We start from the raw sequence: 17,612 nt of genomic DNA on the forward strand, positions 1-17,612 counted from the left end.
AGTCTGTTCAATCAAATTAAGTTTTCATTACCTCATCATGACAGATTTTTAAAGTTTCATTAATCTTCCCCTTTCACCTCCAATGTTACTTAAATTGTTGTATTATTGGCCTTTTGTTTGTAATTAAGAACAGTTTGCTTTAAATATTTTTGTGTTGCTCACTGATATGGTTATGTGATTTGCCCTGTGCTGAAATGCAAAAACACACAATGAAAACCTTGAAATTTCAACTGCCTGTTGTTTATTACTGTTTTGGCTACATTCTCTACAATTTCAGCAGCATTTTAAAGAGACAGTTAACATTTCTTTATATACAATGAAAACAAAATGGCTTGCAACATCAGAAACAAGAGCAACAGTTTAACTGTACAATACTAAATGAAAACCTGTGGTAATACAGCCTCCTCTTTCTGCAACATGGACAAAATTACATATAGGTATTCAGCATCAAGAATGGGATAGTAAAAAGAATAGTGAACAGGAGAGAGATACACTGTTCTGAAAAATAAGTTTCTACCATACAAGGCAGTTAGAAAATGTTTCACATTTTAAAATATCTGTACAAGCCACAAGAAACATTTCCTTGTTGATAGGAACTTCCAGAAATAGAGAATAACCATGAGCAACTTCTACATCTACTACCCATGCGCTCTGCAGGACGAGAACGCAATAAACTGACTGAAAGAACTGTAAATTGCCAACACAGATCTGCCTTACATGCCTTGATTGTTAACAGATTGCCTGTGCTCCATCTCTCTACAGTTGACTCGCACCTTAAGGAGGTCATTTGACTCTTGTAAAAGTAAAAGCAACGTCATTTAGCAGCAATTAAAAGCGCCTTGAGGGAGACTTAAAAAAAATACAATATCCAATTAGAAAAAGCCATACTTTAAACATTTGTACAGGAATAAGTTGCTGAAATTTAACTGAAAATGTGACATCTGTACAACAATTTACAGTAGAGCTAGAAGGGAATTTATCATTATTCCTGCATAGAACATTATACATGACCTGTTTTCATTTGGTTTCATACTGTTGCTTGCTTTTATTAGAAGCCTGGAAGGTTTCACAAGTTTCAATACCACAGCAAGTATAGTATTTAAAAAAAACTGAATGGATTTCAAAATTAGCAATCTACTTGAGAAGTAAGTACCAGGGATTCCATATCACCCTTCCAATCTAAATTCAGTGGAACACCACCACATTTTTGGAGGTACAAGCCTGAGTAGCCAAATAAAAGACTCCAATTTTATTTGAGAAATCTGATGCTGAACATTATCTTTCACCATCTCACATTCCTTACTTTGGTTTTGAAAGATCAATGTCTTGGAAAGATGGCAGTTCATTTACTTCATAACCAGACACAAAATTTTTCCTGTGTTTTCAAATTTGCTCACTACCCTTTTTTATTTAAATAATGAAAAACTACCCTTCATGTTAGAACTTTCCAGTATCCACCAAATGTACTTTAAAGTATTAAAAAGATTATTTACAATGTTCCCCAGAAAAAACTAAAAACCTTTTCTTCAGTCTTAAACACAGTATACCTGTTAGTTTGTAACAGGAAGTGTCATCCTTCATCCTTCAATGTTTAACGGTGTTTCTCAGAAGGGCACATTTATTCACAGTCCATGATCCACTCCAATCATACAAATGACACTATGTAGGAGGACTTCAGTCTGAAAACACAGTTATCAAACTCGTCCTGTGTAAAAACACTCCAATGCTTTCAAGCTCAAGTCTGCATCTGAAAACTAAACAAAGATATCATCCCATTCCTCAGCTGGAGAAATTTCAGTACGAAATAATGCTTGAAGTAGGTGGTGTAGGGGATGCTGATAGGCCAGTCATATGCAAGTTTCCTGAAGAATTCGATCTCCTCATATGAGGGAGAAGATAAGGATCATTAGCCAGCTGGTGGACATCAAATCTATCCTCTTTTCGGTATGCTAAACAGCGTCTGATAAAGGCCTAGGAAAGAAATGTACAAAGTTACAGTAACATTCCAAATATTTATATTTGCTTTCAGGCAAATAGGCAAGTCCTCCTGGATAAACTAGCTTCTAAACAAATTCTTTTTCTTAAATAATTCAATTCAAATGACAACGTAACGTTTTGCTGCTGAGCCCAGTGAATAATGTAACATCATGGCAGAAAGAAAAAAAATCAGCAAATTAACTGGCTTCAAATAATCACACTTCAAATATTTATTTCCATGTTTAGGAACTATATTTACAAGTAAAACATTAGCACCTCACCGATCAGATTTTTGCATGTTTTATGCCTCAACAAACAAAAACCAGGAGCAAGTGTCAGAGGATTGAAAAAGGAGACCTTTCTACATTCTCCAATGAGCTTCTAAAGCCACTGAACGGGGAAGAATAGGTGGATGACGCAGAGACAGAATTTCAATGCTTTAGCTGACTTTTGAAATCAAGCATTTCCACATGTGCCATGACAGGGTATAGCAAAACGTGAAATTGACATAGGTCGTTGCCATTCTCAATAGGCATTACATAAAGAACATTTAGGAAACCACTACCTTGCTGAAACTCTCTTCCCATGAAAAACTCAATCACGTCTGCTTAAAATTACCTAATGAATTTAAAAACTCTGTAGCTAAATTGACTGTGTCGTCCCTACATTTAGGTCCATATGACCTACGCCAATCATTTTGTGCTGAAAGTTTCTGTCAAGTTTTATGTCTAGCACACACAGAACATTTGGTCTCCTGAGAGCCTGGGCTTCAACATTTAATGATAGAAAATCCTTATTATTGCTACAGAACTGATTAGCACATCATTACTTAATTTAGAACTTAATTTAAAAGAATTACATATGTCTTCTTTGATAAATCTGTTCAGCTGTTTGTTCTTTGCTCCAATTAAAACTGGAGATTAAAGGAGAAAATCTGTGATACAAGTTCCAAAGAATCATGCTAGAATTTACCTCTAACATTTGCATATCCAGCATCAACAAGGTACAATATAAAAATCATGCACATCTGTTAGTAGATATTCACATGTTCTTGGATATTACAGATTTTAATCAAATTCTTCACAGTAAATCCTTCAAAACAAATGAACTGTAAAACAGTTATCCTCAAGATCCTCAGAGTAACAGTTTGTGTTTGAAATGTTTTTAAAACACTTCACAGTTTGTGGCACTGTAGCCACACTGGTGTGAAGCAAAGGAGACCACTGCACAAAATAGGAAACAGTGAGGAGGATCAAAGGACAGTTACAGTCTGAAAACTAACTAACAATGTAATTTGAGGTTCCATATTTATTTAATCTCCGTGCTTTCCAAATCAGAATTTCAGCTTACAAGCTGTTCTTTTCCAACTGCCAGGCCTATAAATCTGAAAAACATTTTGGATTCTACACAGTCATTGTAAATGGTCTACATTAAGAAGTTAGTCTGAAATTGTTTTATAGCATTTCCACCAGAGAATAATTTCTCCCTCTCTCTCATAGCTATCATGACAATGGTCAATGTAAGTGGAGAACACTGGAAGTTTTAGTCTTTCAAACAAACAGAGCATGCAAATACACAGAAAATGCAAAAAGTTGCCAATTCTCCATGCTGAACTGTCTACTCCTTCCTAACATCCTCTGTATAAAAACTATTAATGACAAGAAATGCAAAGTTAAAAGACACAGATATAAACTCTCACTATATAAAGGTATCAGCAACATGATGCATGTTTGTTAACTGCATTCAAGGGATAGTTTTTTCAAATGCCAGTGAAAAATCAACAGCAAACAAAAACTTCAATCAAAACCCGCCCCCCCCTTCCCCCCCCCCCAGTTCTAACTACAATTCTTCAAACAGTTTTTCATAACATTAACTGCAACTCCCTCACACTTTTAGAAAATACAATTAACAAAAATATGGCCCACTTGTAACAGCAAAAGCTGCCTCTAGAAATATGTTTCCTTTCCTTTTAATCTTTAGAAGGTGAGTCTTAACATTCCTAAATTTTTGGTGTGTCCCAAATCTAAGTATGTTTAATTAGTTGCTGAAACTTGAATAAGCATTCTACTATCTAGGCATTTTTTTCTCAAAGAGCACATCAATTGCATCTGGTCATGAATATATCTTTCAAAAATTGGGAGAGATTTTACAAGCAAGCAACATACAATATTTTCTTCCATTTTCATGGATTTGGATTTGTGTTACAGATGCTCACAGCAGTAATCATTTGGGAAACCACTTTAATCTGTTTCTGAATAGCCAGTCTGTGCAGAGGAACTGACACCTTTGTGTCAGAGCAACTATTTTGGCAGTCTTATTTCCTGAATCAGCATCAAAACATCTCAAAAATTCGTGTTTCTAAACTCAGATTTAAGTTAATACACACATACTATGACCTTTCAAAGGGAAGAGTATTAAGAGGTCATATCCTTCAGGTACCTGGTAGTCAAGTAGTTCTAGCCAATAAGGCTGCAGAGAATAACATCCACTATTTTCAGAAAGAGCTTGCTACTGTTAGCAGCAGCATTTCACAAGAACTTCTAGTAAGACAGCCTGAATGAGACACATAAGGTCCTCTGAGAAAAAGTAAAGCAGACGATTTTTGAGGTGGCCTACTTAAAAGCCACTTGCAAATTTCTGGAGTGTGTATATATATATATAGTTTTGCTTTGAATTATGTGATTTTAAGAAGTCCCAAAATAAGGTTGCTTAAATAAAAACATCCAAATACTAGCGCTCAAGTACGTTTTTCTACATACTTAGTTATTACGTCTCACAGCATTCTTGGGTTAACAACAATTTTACAGCTGAATCCTTTAAGAAGAATGTTTTACTCAGAGATTACAGTAAAAGTTACCTTGGCTTCATTGCTTACAACAGGTTTGACAGGGAATTGAACTTCTGTGGCTTTTAATATTGTATTTTCTTGTAGGATATCTTGCTGTGATTGATTGTGGCCAAATGGCTGCAAAACAAGCACATATTTTTTTTCAGGAGATTTATCCAATTACTTTGATTTCATAAATATTTATCCTATAGTAAGTTGTTTCACTGTTAATACAAACTACCAACTATTCTGCAAATAAAAAGGTTACAGGCAGGATTTTATAATTTTTTGTAAAATCAATGTACACTGCCAAAAAGTAACACAAGTAATTTTCCATGTAGATTCATGTCTTTACAGTCTAGTGAGAACAGGCACCTACACTAAAACTCTATAGATTTTCTGAAGCTTTCCTTACCTTTCTACCATAAAGGCATTGGAAAAAGATTACTCCAACTGACCACACATCAACCTTATTAGAAATCTTTGGTGGCTCTTTGCCAACTACAAAACACTCTGGAGGCAAGTACCTGGAAAACAAAACAGGCATTTCAATCTGTAAGTATGGCATCACTAGATGCTATAGTGCTCAATCATCAAAGTGTACAAACACCTCACCTACACATGTGTGAGCTTTGACAATTGTACACCCGTCCTAAAATCTGCATTCCAACACCTTGCAACCCACCAAAACTGATATTACAGTTTCTATACAGTTAGTCAAATAGAGGGGTCTATTTAACACAAGCACAAATACAAACATTTTTTACCTAAACTGCCAATTATCACCTCTTTTTAAATTGGGACCCCAGGTTAAATATGAAGCCATCTATCAAAGCAAGAAAAGATGAAAGCCAAATAGGGGACTTTACAGCAAGATCTGGTTAGGAATCAAAGAAAATGCAGATATAGCTTAAAGACCCTTTACCCAAGTTTTTAGTAAAAATGGTAACATTACCCAGAGGTGTATATAATAGAAAAAGGTGATTGTTATTTGTCTCTATATTTTGCAGAAAGAGAACTTTACTTAATGAAAGTTGAGGAAGTTCCCATGCCATTCCTGAATTACAGAATAATTGATGAAATGGAACTTCCTTTAAAAAGCAAACAAAACCTTCCATATGTATTAATTTAAGGGCAGTCACGTATTATTGACTGTAATATTTAAAACTGAAAAAGGCAAAAAAACTACTAGGGCAACTACAGAACAGGCACTCTGTCATCAACAACATATAAGACTTAAAGAGAAACTTTGAAGAAATATTTGTAGAAATGGAGATAGGCAGAAATTTGAGATGAAAATGCAACAATTTTAAACAGTATCACAAACTCTCTTCTGGAATACTTGTCTACAATTCTGATTACAACAATCAAGACAACTGATCTTAAAGTGATACAAATGCAAAGAAGGTTACTAAAATGATCTGAACAATGGATAGCCTACAGTTCAGAGGGAAAAAAAGTGCAGGCTACAAAACCACCAAGGTGCAAGTACTAAGAAGGGGCCACAACCTGCTTGAGGGAGGACAATGATAGCACAGGAACAAACAAGTATAAACTGGCCACAAACATACACAGTCTGCAAATTAGAGGATTAGATTTCTAATGATCAGAGGACTGAGGTTACAGAAGACTTTTCAAATTAGATTACTGGGGCCAAAACATGAACTAAATTTAATATAAACATCTAGAAGTTTACCAAAGACATTGTATAACCTAACTGCCTGGGAAGGCAGGTAACTGAAGCCAGTGACTGAGAAAATCCCTTCCAGGGCTATGCTGCTGACAGTTTGTGCAATGTACTCTGAACAGACTCATTCCCAACCTCAAACTCACTCTAAGTTTTTCCCTCCCTAATGAAGATTTTGGGCTCAGAGAAAGCATAAATTAGAAATGCAGAGATTCATCATGAATCTATAATGATTACAGATCTTTTTTTACTTTTAAGTTTGCAGCATCACTAGTGCCTGAGGCATTCTAGATGAAATCCAAAAGCCAAATTTTTTCTGATATATATTCTTAAAATAAAACATTTAAACTGGTGTTTAAATAGGTAAAGCATTCAAAAGAGCAGCAAAAGCCTAACACTTCTAAAATGCTTCAACTTGAGTAATCATTATCTCACAGCATGTGTGCAGTGGCATTTGTGGAAGAGTATGTGTTTCTTTTTCTAAAACCTCTGAAGGAAAAGGAAAAAACTTTATTACATACAACTCCTGAATATGGGAAGAGGTGCAAAGCAAATGGGAATGACACTGACTTCTCTGTAGAGCAAATGACTTGTAACAACCTGCCCAGTACAGGATTTCTAATCCACCCACCCTGACACAGCCAGCACATACCCAGGCTGAAAGAGCTACAGTGCCATGAAGAATCTGCATCTTTAGGGATTCTAAAAACAGATTTTCTGTAAGCAATGAAATGCTTGTTGTCATACCTATGCTTTGGCAGCTGTAAAACTCCAGTGTTTTGGATAAGCATGCAAATACACAAAAAATAAATCACAGCTGCTGCGCTGTCATTAATGTTTAGGAAGGAAGAGTGAATACTCTTTTGTCGTAAGGACATTACCTGCTGGTAATACCTGTTCTACAATTTCCAAGTACTAAGCACCCACACTTAATCATCAAATGTCCCTGTCAAATGTCTTCAACCACCAGCAGCCAAAGAAACAATACCTTCCTCTTCAGAGTTACCATGTTTCTAAATCAGTGATCATCTCCACATTTATTTATACATACTTATAAATAAATAACACACACACACTCTTATTTTACTTGTTAAGTTAGATTCTTCTAACATTTTGGAATATCAACATCACAGTACTGCACAAAGACCTTTGTCTGCCATCCATGTTAATGTTTTTAGTCCTAGTTGTCTCTCCAAATTGGTTTTATAAGGCTACATTTATAAAATATGAACAATGATCCAAAGTCTAAACAGCAAAATCAAACCAGGGCTTACCAGTAAGTTCCTGCTCCCTGTGAAGTTAAATCCATTCCATCCACCCCATAGCTATCATCATCCATTATTTTGGAGAGACCAAAATCAGTAATTTTTATTTCTCCACATGCTGTTCCATCTACAAGAAGGATATTACCTATTCAGGGAGAAAAGAAAATAAAAATTACTTCAAAAAAGCTAACAGAATGCTTTATTTTCAAAACCAGGTTCAATTTTCAAGAACATCTAACTTCATGAGGTTAAGTGACAATTTTACAGAACCAAAGACTCAGAACCACAAACCAGCCTGGGTTAAAATGGATCCATGACCAGACCCACAGCCCTGGTGTTATTAGCACCACGCTTGATACTGAGATACATTTACATAATCTTTACATCCTCAGGTCTGGAGTAACTTGACTATGACAAATTTCTGTGCAGTTTCAGCAACTCTTTAGGTTACCATGATGATCTGAAATGGCTCTCTCATTTGGGAGCTGGTTGGCCAGCAAAGAAACACCAAAATGGAGGGAGGAAATATCAGAATGCAGCTGTAGATTAGTTACAAATAAGTTTCTTTCATTATTTTTCTGCCACAACAAACCCTACACTACAGTTTTCAGGGTTTGCATATGTCACAAAATTGTGCCAAAAAATTGCTGCAATCCTACAAATCTTACTCCATGTGTTAAAGTTGTACAATAATTTCTTGATATAAAAATTATTTTATGAAATTCCTCTGAGAACAGAAAAATAATGAGACTAAGAATACATTCTGTACAATTTCATAAGACAAAATAAATCTGTGTGAACAGTTTATTACAGAACAGAAAGCAAACAGCCTGGCACTAAGAATTACTTTACAAACCCCATACTTGGAAGTGTAGCAGATTAAAGCACATGAAGAATACATTCATGCAAGATGGTAAAACAAAGACAATGGCATCAAGACAAATACTGTTTATAAACATACTTATTATTCATTGTAAAGAAAACTCTCTGTAAATACTTGTTTTGGAATGCTTATACTGGGATGCTGAAAGTGACTGATTACATATTTACAGGTTTAAAAAAAAATATGGGAAAAATTAATTACACATCAGCATTCCACAATTACCAGACAGGACTGAGCCTACTAATGATCTTATCTGTTTATACTGCTAACTACCAATGCATGTATCTATTAGCTATATGATTTTTTCCTACAAATTCAAATCAAAATAATGAAAGTAGAAAAGTGGTAACAAACACTTTCCACAGAAAAGGCAGATGATTCTGGCAATGAAACTCTGAAGAAAAGTACATACTTCTTCCAGTTGTTTGCAATAACCCTGACACACAGAAGATAACTGTGGCATTTTCAGGCATGAATTACAAACAAAATAAAGGATAAAAAATAAATTACATTTTCAATCATAACATTTCTCACTTACCTGGTTTAAGATCATAGTGTATAATAGGGGGCTTGATCTCATTGAGATACCGTAGTGCATTTACTATTTGCATTACAATGGACCTAGCTTCTTTCTCTGACATCAATTTATGTTGCTTGAGATAGAAATCCAAGTCATTGCCTTCACAGTATTCTAAAACCGTGCAAAACCTAGGATAGAATTCAGAGACACAAAATGAAAGAAGGTATCATACTGCACAATCAGAAACAGACATGACAACCTAGTTTCATTCTGACAAGTTTAAGAATGGCTGTCTGAATATTAAAATACATGAATGAAATTGTTCATAGAACACACGGTCTAACTACTGGCTTATGAAAACTTAAATAAATCAGAACATTCACACTAAAAGATAAAATGCATCCATATGGATGAGAAATTAAGAAAAGCCTCTTTATTTATAGTAGACACATTTCTCAAAATCAAAATGCCTTAACTATCCCTTAAGATGTCACAATTTCTGGCAAAGTGGTACAGCCCAGTCATCTGGGGTTATACCTAGGCTAGTAATGCTCCTGATGCCATTTAGTCTTGGAAAATTGTCTAAGGTATGGCAGTCTTTTAATGCCAGTCAGGCATTGCAAAACACTCTCTTCATCACCTTACAGAAAGCCTGCAATATTTAGCAGACAAAATTCTGCAACTAGTCTGGGGTTTTTTAAAATGTTTTGGCTGAAAGCAAGAGCATACGTTATTTTTGTTCAAATACTCTTCATTTCTGTTTATCTAATATACAGCACTAAAATCCTTGCCAAGTTCTACTTACGTATCTGTATCCAGGGAGAAGTAGTCATACAGTTTAACTATTCGGGGGTGATCCAGTTCTTTGTGTATTCTATACTCTCTGCAGGCATGTCTAAAAGAAGATGGATACATTAGCCTTCTACAATCAACAAAATGCTATTAAGCTTAACATATGAAGCGTAAGTAATTAGTATTTACTTGTGGTAGTTTTCTTTCTTTTCATCCCTCCAGCTTTTGTTAAGCTGGTGAATCTTCACAGCAGCGTATCTTTGTTCATAAAGATCAAAAGCCTAAAAAAAGAAATGCATGAATATGGCAAAGTTATAACCAAAGGTGATAAAAATAACACCCAGTAAAGTGAGGAAAAAAGAAGGCATGTAATTCACAAATCTATTGACAAGGCTACTGTCATGCTACCTCTCCTCCACAGGTTAATCGAAGCCTGGTCAGCCCATTACAGTCTTTCTTCTTAATTAGATCCCATTTTGTCCCCCCCACATTAAATGTACATGGCTCAAAAATTGTATTTATCAGACTCAACAAGCCTTACCTTGTATACTTCACTGAAGCCACCTCGGCCAAGTAAATGGAGTAACAAATACCGTTCATTCAATGTGGGGTGATCTTTAAATCTGGAAAGAAAAAAAAAATTGTTTTATTCTGTTTAAGGTAAACAAGTAGCATCTAAAATGCAAGTTTCTAAGTATTACTCATAAAATGAAGTTCTCTTTTTAGAAACAACATACAATATGCTGAGCAATATTACACCACAAGAAATCTTATGACAAAACTGTACAACATGACCAATACCTTTTGATTATTTAGTTTACACATACTATCACAACACTAACATCCAAACAAACAATCAATCCTGGCAAACGTTTTGTTATTTTTCTCTGGGTTTTTTTTGAGGATAAGAAAAGCATGCTTAAATTTAAACATGTGATACATAGGTCTCTCTTTGTTGTGCCAAATTTTAGAGAAGACTCACATTTCAACTTTCTGGAACAGACAACAAGGACATTCTTCCAATTTCACACAAAACATGACTAGATATTACTGCCTCTTTTTTACAAAAAATGGATTTTATATAACACTAAGAAGTTAAATCAGAAACAGCAATATGGGGAAAACACTGATTATCTGGGGAAAGAACTGACTATCTGCTCACACCTAAGCAAAAGCAAAATGAAAACACTTCTTCTAAATATAAAATGATACTGCCAGACCCAGAAAAAGGACCATACCCTCTCTTCTAAAATATATAGGACACAAAATACATGCTTCCATCCAATCAGAGGGATCTGAATATTCATCACATTCTTAGTACAGCAATGAGACAAGGCAAGAATCTAAGGCAAGCTGCCAGTTATATTCCATAGAAAACTTTAAAGAAGAATTTAGGGCCAGTCTGCCAATAGCTCATCCCATCCTTCCATATTCTCTACAGTTTTGGAAGTATGGTCATAGGTAGTCAAGTATTTGAGAAAAGATGCATATTCTTGCCTATTGTGCCCCTTTTAGAAATAAAACTTTCCTTTTTTCTTCGCTATAAAGATGCATACTTCAATGCTAAATATTTTTAAAAGAAACCATAGACAGTAAATAATGTATTCAGTGTAGAAGAAAAACAAATTTAGAAGCAGCATCATTAGGCATTTGATGTCATGTGACCAGTAGCCCAATTCTTTTTCTATAGTCTTTCTCCTCTAGTAGGCCAATCTTGTGAATCTTACCACCTTCCCTCTCCATGGCTTTTGCTACTCCGTGTGGCTCTCCATGGCTCAGAACCTGCACCCCAACACCATGTGGGCTCCAAAGGCAGGGAAGCCCTAACCTGCATTCTCAACTTGTCCCATTATTCCAGTGCAGCTGTAGACCTACAGGTTTACCCAAGGGTAGATGGACTCGTTGCTAGAACCAGAAAATGGGCTTAGCTTTACACCACAGATGGAAGTGGAAATCCCAACAGGATTTGAGTCAGAATCCAGCAGCTGCTTTGGCTGAGAACTCTCTCCCTTACCAAACAGCCACATAACCAAGACATGTTAGGAAAGACAGCAGGGGCTACAGACCTAAATTATTTCTCCATTGCTTCTCTCCCCTACATGAGGACTAGGAGCTGTGCCTTGGCCACTTGGCAAATACTTGTCTAAAGTCCCACAAAAACATGAACACACTGTTTAAAGCTTTTCATTCTGTACCATAAAATGGGTCAGCACTGACTGCAGATGATGAGCAGTGAAGCTGCACCATGGACTGAAGCTTGTCCATGTCCTGTGACTGCTTTCAACTGTGATTGTAATTTGGACATTCTTTGCCCCACATATGCAATATTTTCATAGTCAAAGCCTGTAATTTTTCTGTGCCATTTATTCCTTATTGTTGAAGGATCCCTTTTGAAAAAAACTAAACCTGTTCTAATGCAAACACTGAAGATTTATAAAGGTTGTCATTTAACATGCTTATTTGTTGTAGGACATTTATTTTAAAATAATATTGTATTTTTTATTTTAAAACACAGATTTTTTAAAAAGAAAATACTCTGCCATCAATATGTAAGTATCAACACCCATTATTCTTCATACCCAAAACACGGAACAATTTAGCTATCAATTATCACTAAAGCCACATGGTAACAAATAATTTCTGTATTACTGCATGGAAGGTAGCATCAGAACAGTTAGGCACAATTGCAGACCTTTTTCATATTTAAAAGCCTTAGTCTATGCACAATTCTATTGTGTCCAAAAAGTAAAAAAAAAATACTGAAGGTTTAAGGCTACTGTTTCATAAACATTTCCTAGTGCAGAAAGTGAGAAGTCCAGTCCCATCATGTCCTTCCCCCTGGCTCATTCCACCCTTGCACTGCCCTGTCTCCTCATGGCAGTATAAACATTTTGGCAACTGGGCAAAGAACTAGACCAGGAAATTGATCCTGGATTAAAATTAATCCAGAAAAATAAACCACAGGAGCTGGTTTTAATTTGGATTGATTTCCAGCATTGGTTCAGTAAAGAAATGCCATTGCAAGCATGTGAAAGAAAACAGGGCTATGTAGCCAGGGAGAGGCAGAACCAGTTCCTTTCAATCAACAGTGCCAGCTGAAAGTGTTGGTGAAACTGTAGTGCCTGAATTTGTCAGGATGGAAAACAGACTTAATGAACTTATGTAATTATTACTTTCAAAACTACACAGTAGCAGTTCATATTATGTAGCAATTTAACATTGTGATACACTGCCATTCAAGGTGAAATACAAACTAACAACATAATATGGCTTTCTCCTGCTAGGTACCTATACCTAGTAGGAATGAAATCACAGAGCCATAAACACAAATCTAATTTTAAGTGCAGCACAAAATTGCTGCTGGTGCATCAAACCTCCTGCATTATTATCAGCTAAGTGAACTGCATTAAGTTATCTCACAAGTGACTTTTTCAGCTTAGTAATGTGGTCTATAGCAAGTTTCAGCTCTTCATTATAGGCTGTGTAGGTATGTTTTTTTCTTATATATTCAACAAAAAGAATAATAAATTTACCAAATTGTAAGAAATTTTAGTTAAGGTTAAATAAATTGGTGTTTAAAATACATATATAAACATCGAAAAGCAAAAGGAAATGATGAACAAGTCTCTTCTATAGGTAAAATGTGATACTAGAGAATTACTTTAAAAATAGACATGCAAAATTAAGACAGTAAAGACTCTTACTGTGAATTATCTTCATTATTTATTCTTTTCAGTTCTCTAATGTGAAGATTCCTAACTCTTTCCAAACGTTCAAGTTCTGCTTGTATTTCAGCTTCCTCCTGCAAATGAAAAGAAGGAAATATAAAAAGCTCATTTACTTCCCATTTGAAAAGGGTATTTTTACCCCTGCATCAATACTAGTGGTGATGGAGGAACATTACATTACAAAACCCTGCTGAACTAGAAGAAAGCACTGCTTTTCTCTTAAAGTCAGAAAAATTCAGAAAGATAAGGCAAAAGCCTGTTTCAAGAAATTTTTCTGTTCATGAACCTACAGGTAATAGGATGTTCATGGTTTTGTTCTGCACTGCAGGGATGCTATTTGAAATGAGAGGCAGCTGGGTTTTGTACCTCAGCCAAGGAGATAAATTATCTGGGAAGCGGTCTGAAATTGATGTACAAAAAAAAGGAAAAAAACCTGAGATATGGGCAATTATAGATTCTGTACCAACCAACAGATAAAGAAAAGACATGTAAAAGATTTAAGGCTGAAGTGCAAATCAAGTAAAAGAATAAAAGAGCACATCATTACAGCAGAAACATGCTTAAGGTGCTGATACAAGACACCAAAACCAATCTAATTAGAAAAGATTTTTCCATTTGTATCTTATTAAAATAACAAATGAAGAATGTGTATTGCATAAGATTTTAAGTGCAACTTCAAAAGAAGCGTATTAGGTAGGAGCACATTCCTTGACTAATTTCAGCACTTAATTTTATCTCATCTTTATTCTATGCATTAGGAAACAATGAAATAATTATTTACTCAGGTCCTCTAAAATCATAAAGATTTCATGATGCCTAATTTGTGGAAACTTATGTATCTATACTCAAACTGAGAAACATACTCATTGAAAGTACTGTAGACAGGGTTATATTGATTTCAGTTAGTGCCTCTAGAACTTGAAAATTTGAGGAAAGGGGAGACAAAATTAGTCCATATCAGAAAGCTCATAATTATGGAATTATTTCAGCTGAAAAGGAAAAAGGCCTGGCATCTGATACATATTTTTTCAGTAGCAGCACCCATCACAACCTCTTGTTATTTTGGCACTGCCTTTTGCACAGCCACATGGTATACCAAACTGGAATACTAATCAATCATTTCTTTAAGAAAAAAAATCAGAAGAAAGAAAAGAAAAAAGAAATAAGCATCACACAAAAAAATTTATATATTTGTTTTTTGAAAGAAGCCAGATCAGTTTTCCAATCCAATTTATTCTCTGATTGTACAACCCAGTGGTGCTGGTAAAAGCAAGAGGGCAACAAGCCATGGCACAAGGGGATGGAGGCACAAGTCAGCAAGGTAGAGAGTAAATGCTGTAATGATATAGCATGCACAAACCCATATATTGAAGCAACAACTGTATTTGTATGATCTAAAACACATATTAAATGATTACCTATCCAAGGAATTGAGGAGCCTGGACTAGATGATTTCAGTGAATACCCTGAAACCATCCCCATAAGAGATGGAAAAAACTTCTCATCCAAAAACAAGACATGAGATGAACCTCCACGGAGGAAATGAAAATCAAATTCCTAATAATTTAAAAACTCTACTAAGTAGCACTGATCTGCCAGCACATCTGGGTGGACCATTTTCCTAAGATACAATGTCAAGAGTTGTTTTTTTCCTTTTTATATAATGTTAAACTCCTTTTTTCTATATTTGCACACATCCCTGCAGTACTCTGCTAAATACCCTGAAATGACAGGCAGTTCCTCATAACCCACTAGTCCTTTATAAAGAATTTCAGTCCTTCTCCCCTCACAAAAGGCCACACACTTATACACACAATTGTCTATGTTCTTCCCAAAGGCTAACGAAAAAAAAATCCATCAGTTATGCCTCTTTTGGACCTTTTTGTTCATATATTATGCAATTCAGTGGTTCTCAAAATGCGGTTCATAGGCCAATGTTAGTCCAAAGAGAACTGGCTGGTTGCATTGTTTCCAGCTGTTATTTAGGACACTCAGGCTGTGAATACCTTTAAGCAAGAATAAACCAGCTTAGCTGCCTCAGGTCACCGCTATATAAAAGGAAGTGAGAAAACAAGAGCCTCTCTCCAGGACCAAAGCAACTAGCTGGAAAAGAATTTCCTGGGTAGCAGTAGGAAAAGAAAACTGGTGGTGGCAGCATGTACAGGGCACCAAAAATAAGAGCACCAGGAAAGCATCTCAAGAGTGAAAAGGAAGAGGAGCAGTCAGCAAAACAGCATATGCTGAAGGAATGAAGAAAAGAAATGTAAATAGCAAAGAAGCTCAGGGAAGAAATACAGCCATGTAAAATGAAGGTAACAAAACCAATGTTCTTAGTTAATGACAAAACATTTATCACACATAAGAATTATAACGTATTTTTATTATTTTCTTCAGATATAGTCAAGTATGATTTGCTAAGAATAACATTTGTTTTTCCCCTGGCATTTAGTCAAGGAATTTCCATCTTTTGCAAAGTACTCCAGCATTGATGCTCAAGGTGAAACCAAAATTCTGGTATTAAATAATCTTGTAAGAGTTTATTTCATCTATCATTTGAAATTCCCATTAGACTTCCATAAAGTTAAAGCATGGAAAATAAACCTACAGAATTTCCTAACAGAATTTATGTGAAGCTGGATCTTCTAAACCATTAACAATGAAGAACAATGCGAGCAGTCTACTTCACCAGTGCTAGCAAATTATATGCAGATTTCCTACTACAGATTCAAGTACTTTCCTGTCATATTCTTTAGAAACAGCTGCAGCTTTCTCAAGGGGCCCAGTTCAGTTTATTACAGTAGGATTTATAACAGGTGGCTTGTACATTTGAAGAGAACAGGCCTGAAACAGACTTGCAACATTTCAAGGGGAAAACACTATGACCTGTTTTGCCCCAACAACTCAGGAACTACTACTCAGCACACAGAAGTCCTTTTCTTTCATTTTTGTTGAAATATTTCTGTCTGCATCAACTGCCATTCCATTTTACAGGTTATTCCTCTAAATCTTTGCTTGAATGAACAACAGTTTCTTCATATAATAATTATCTCACTACACAGATTTATTAGAATGATGGGATTCAAGAAAAAGTTTTTTTCAGAAGTCAAAAACAAGAATAAAATATCTGACTGCAGAAGTAATTTAGAAGAGATTTTCCACAAAAGTAGGAATATTATATTCTCTTGTGATAGGTAACATGCTACCTGATAACAACTGAAGTGAACACTGCAGACAATGAAAATGTTATATTAATTCAGAAACAGAATGCTGTGAATTGTACCTTTCTAAAGGTCACAAAACAAAAATAAAGAGTCCATGCATCAAACTTGGCTGGCTCACTGAACTGTGAAACAAGAGCTCCGAAAGTGGAAGGGGAAGAGCAGGACTGGTGGCATCATCACTGTTAGCACTCTTAGAAGGATTTAAGGAACCAGGACAGTGTTACACTGGATGGAGTGTTTATGAAAAGTTAAATAAACAGAAACAAAAGATAGGCCACTATTAGGTATAAAGTAGTACAGCAATTTCAGCATTAGGTTTTTTAATCAGACAGCTCCCAATGACCTCTCTCTTCATTTTGACAGTACTAATTTTTATGGGTTTGGCCGTGATTAAAAAAACGTACCTTTTTGAGATGTCCTAATCGAAGCTTGAAAATTTCTTCCTGTTCATGGTACTCTGCTAGAGTCAAACTGAAAAATTAAACAATCATGTAATTATAACTTTATATAGTGGCAAACAAAACAATAGCATTTTTACTTTAGAACTGCCGTATATCCAGTATCTGTTATTTAGAAGTCACTAGAAGTACATTTTTGAACCATCTGAACCTCTTGGATTGTCATTTCAGGGTCAAAACATACCTACAAAATGCCTATATTTGGTATTCTGCAATATTAACTGCCTCTCCCACTGAATCATTTTGCTTCTTCC

The 17,612-nt window shown here is 35.4% G+C and overlaps 1 protein-coding gene across 2 annotated transcripts in view; it reads right to left on the minus strand.

The window, feature by feature from the left end:
• Positions 1-218: 218 nt before the first annotated feature.
• TLK1 (tousled like kinase 1) overlaps positions 219-17,612 on the minus strand; it is a 67,951-nt gene continuing 50,557 nt past the window's right edge. For both annotated transcript variants that reach the window (XM_041403447.1, XM_041403445.1), the window contains exons 12-21: positions 17,305-17,371; positions 13,656-13,753; positions 10,493-10,574; positions 10,141-10,232; positions 9,965-10,054; positions 9,178-9,347; positions 7,766-7,901; positions 5,220-5,331; positions 4,835-4,942; positions 219-1,971 (exon numbers count right to left, since the gene is read on the minus strand). In XM_041403447.1, the coding sequence (XP_041259381.1) occupies positions 1,795-1,971; positions 4,835-4,942; positions 5,220-5,331; positions 7,766-7,901; positions 9,178-9,347; positions 9,965-10,054; positions 10,141-10,232; positions 10,493-10,574; positions 13,656-13,753; positions 17,305-17,371 (1,132 nt within the window). In that variant the 3' untranslated portion in view covers positions 219-1,794. The remainder of the gene's footprint in view (positions 1,972-4,834; positions 4,943-5,219; positions 5,332-7,765; positions 7,902-9,177; positions 9,348-9,964; positions 10,055-10,140; positions 10,233-10,492; positions 10,575-13,655; positions 13,754-17,304; positions 17,372-17,612) is intronic.

This window comes from Onychostruthus taczanowskii, unplaced genomic scaffold (assembly GCF_017590055.1).
Source record: "Onychostruthus taczanowskii isolate IOZ18803 unplaced genomic scaffold, ASM1759005v1 scaffold20, whole genome shotgun sequence".
NCBI lineage: Eukaryota > Metazoa > Chordata > Aves > Passeriformes > Passeridae > Onychostruthus > Onychostruthus taczanowskii.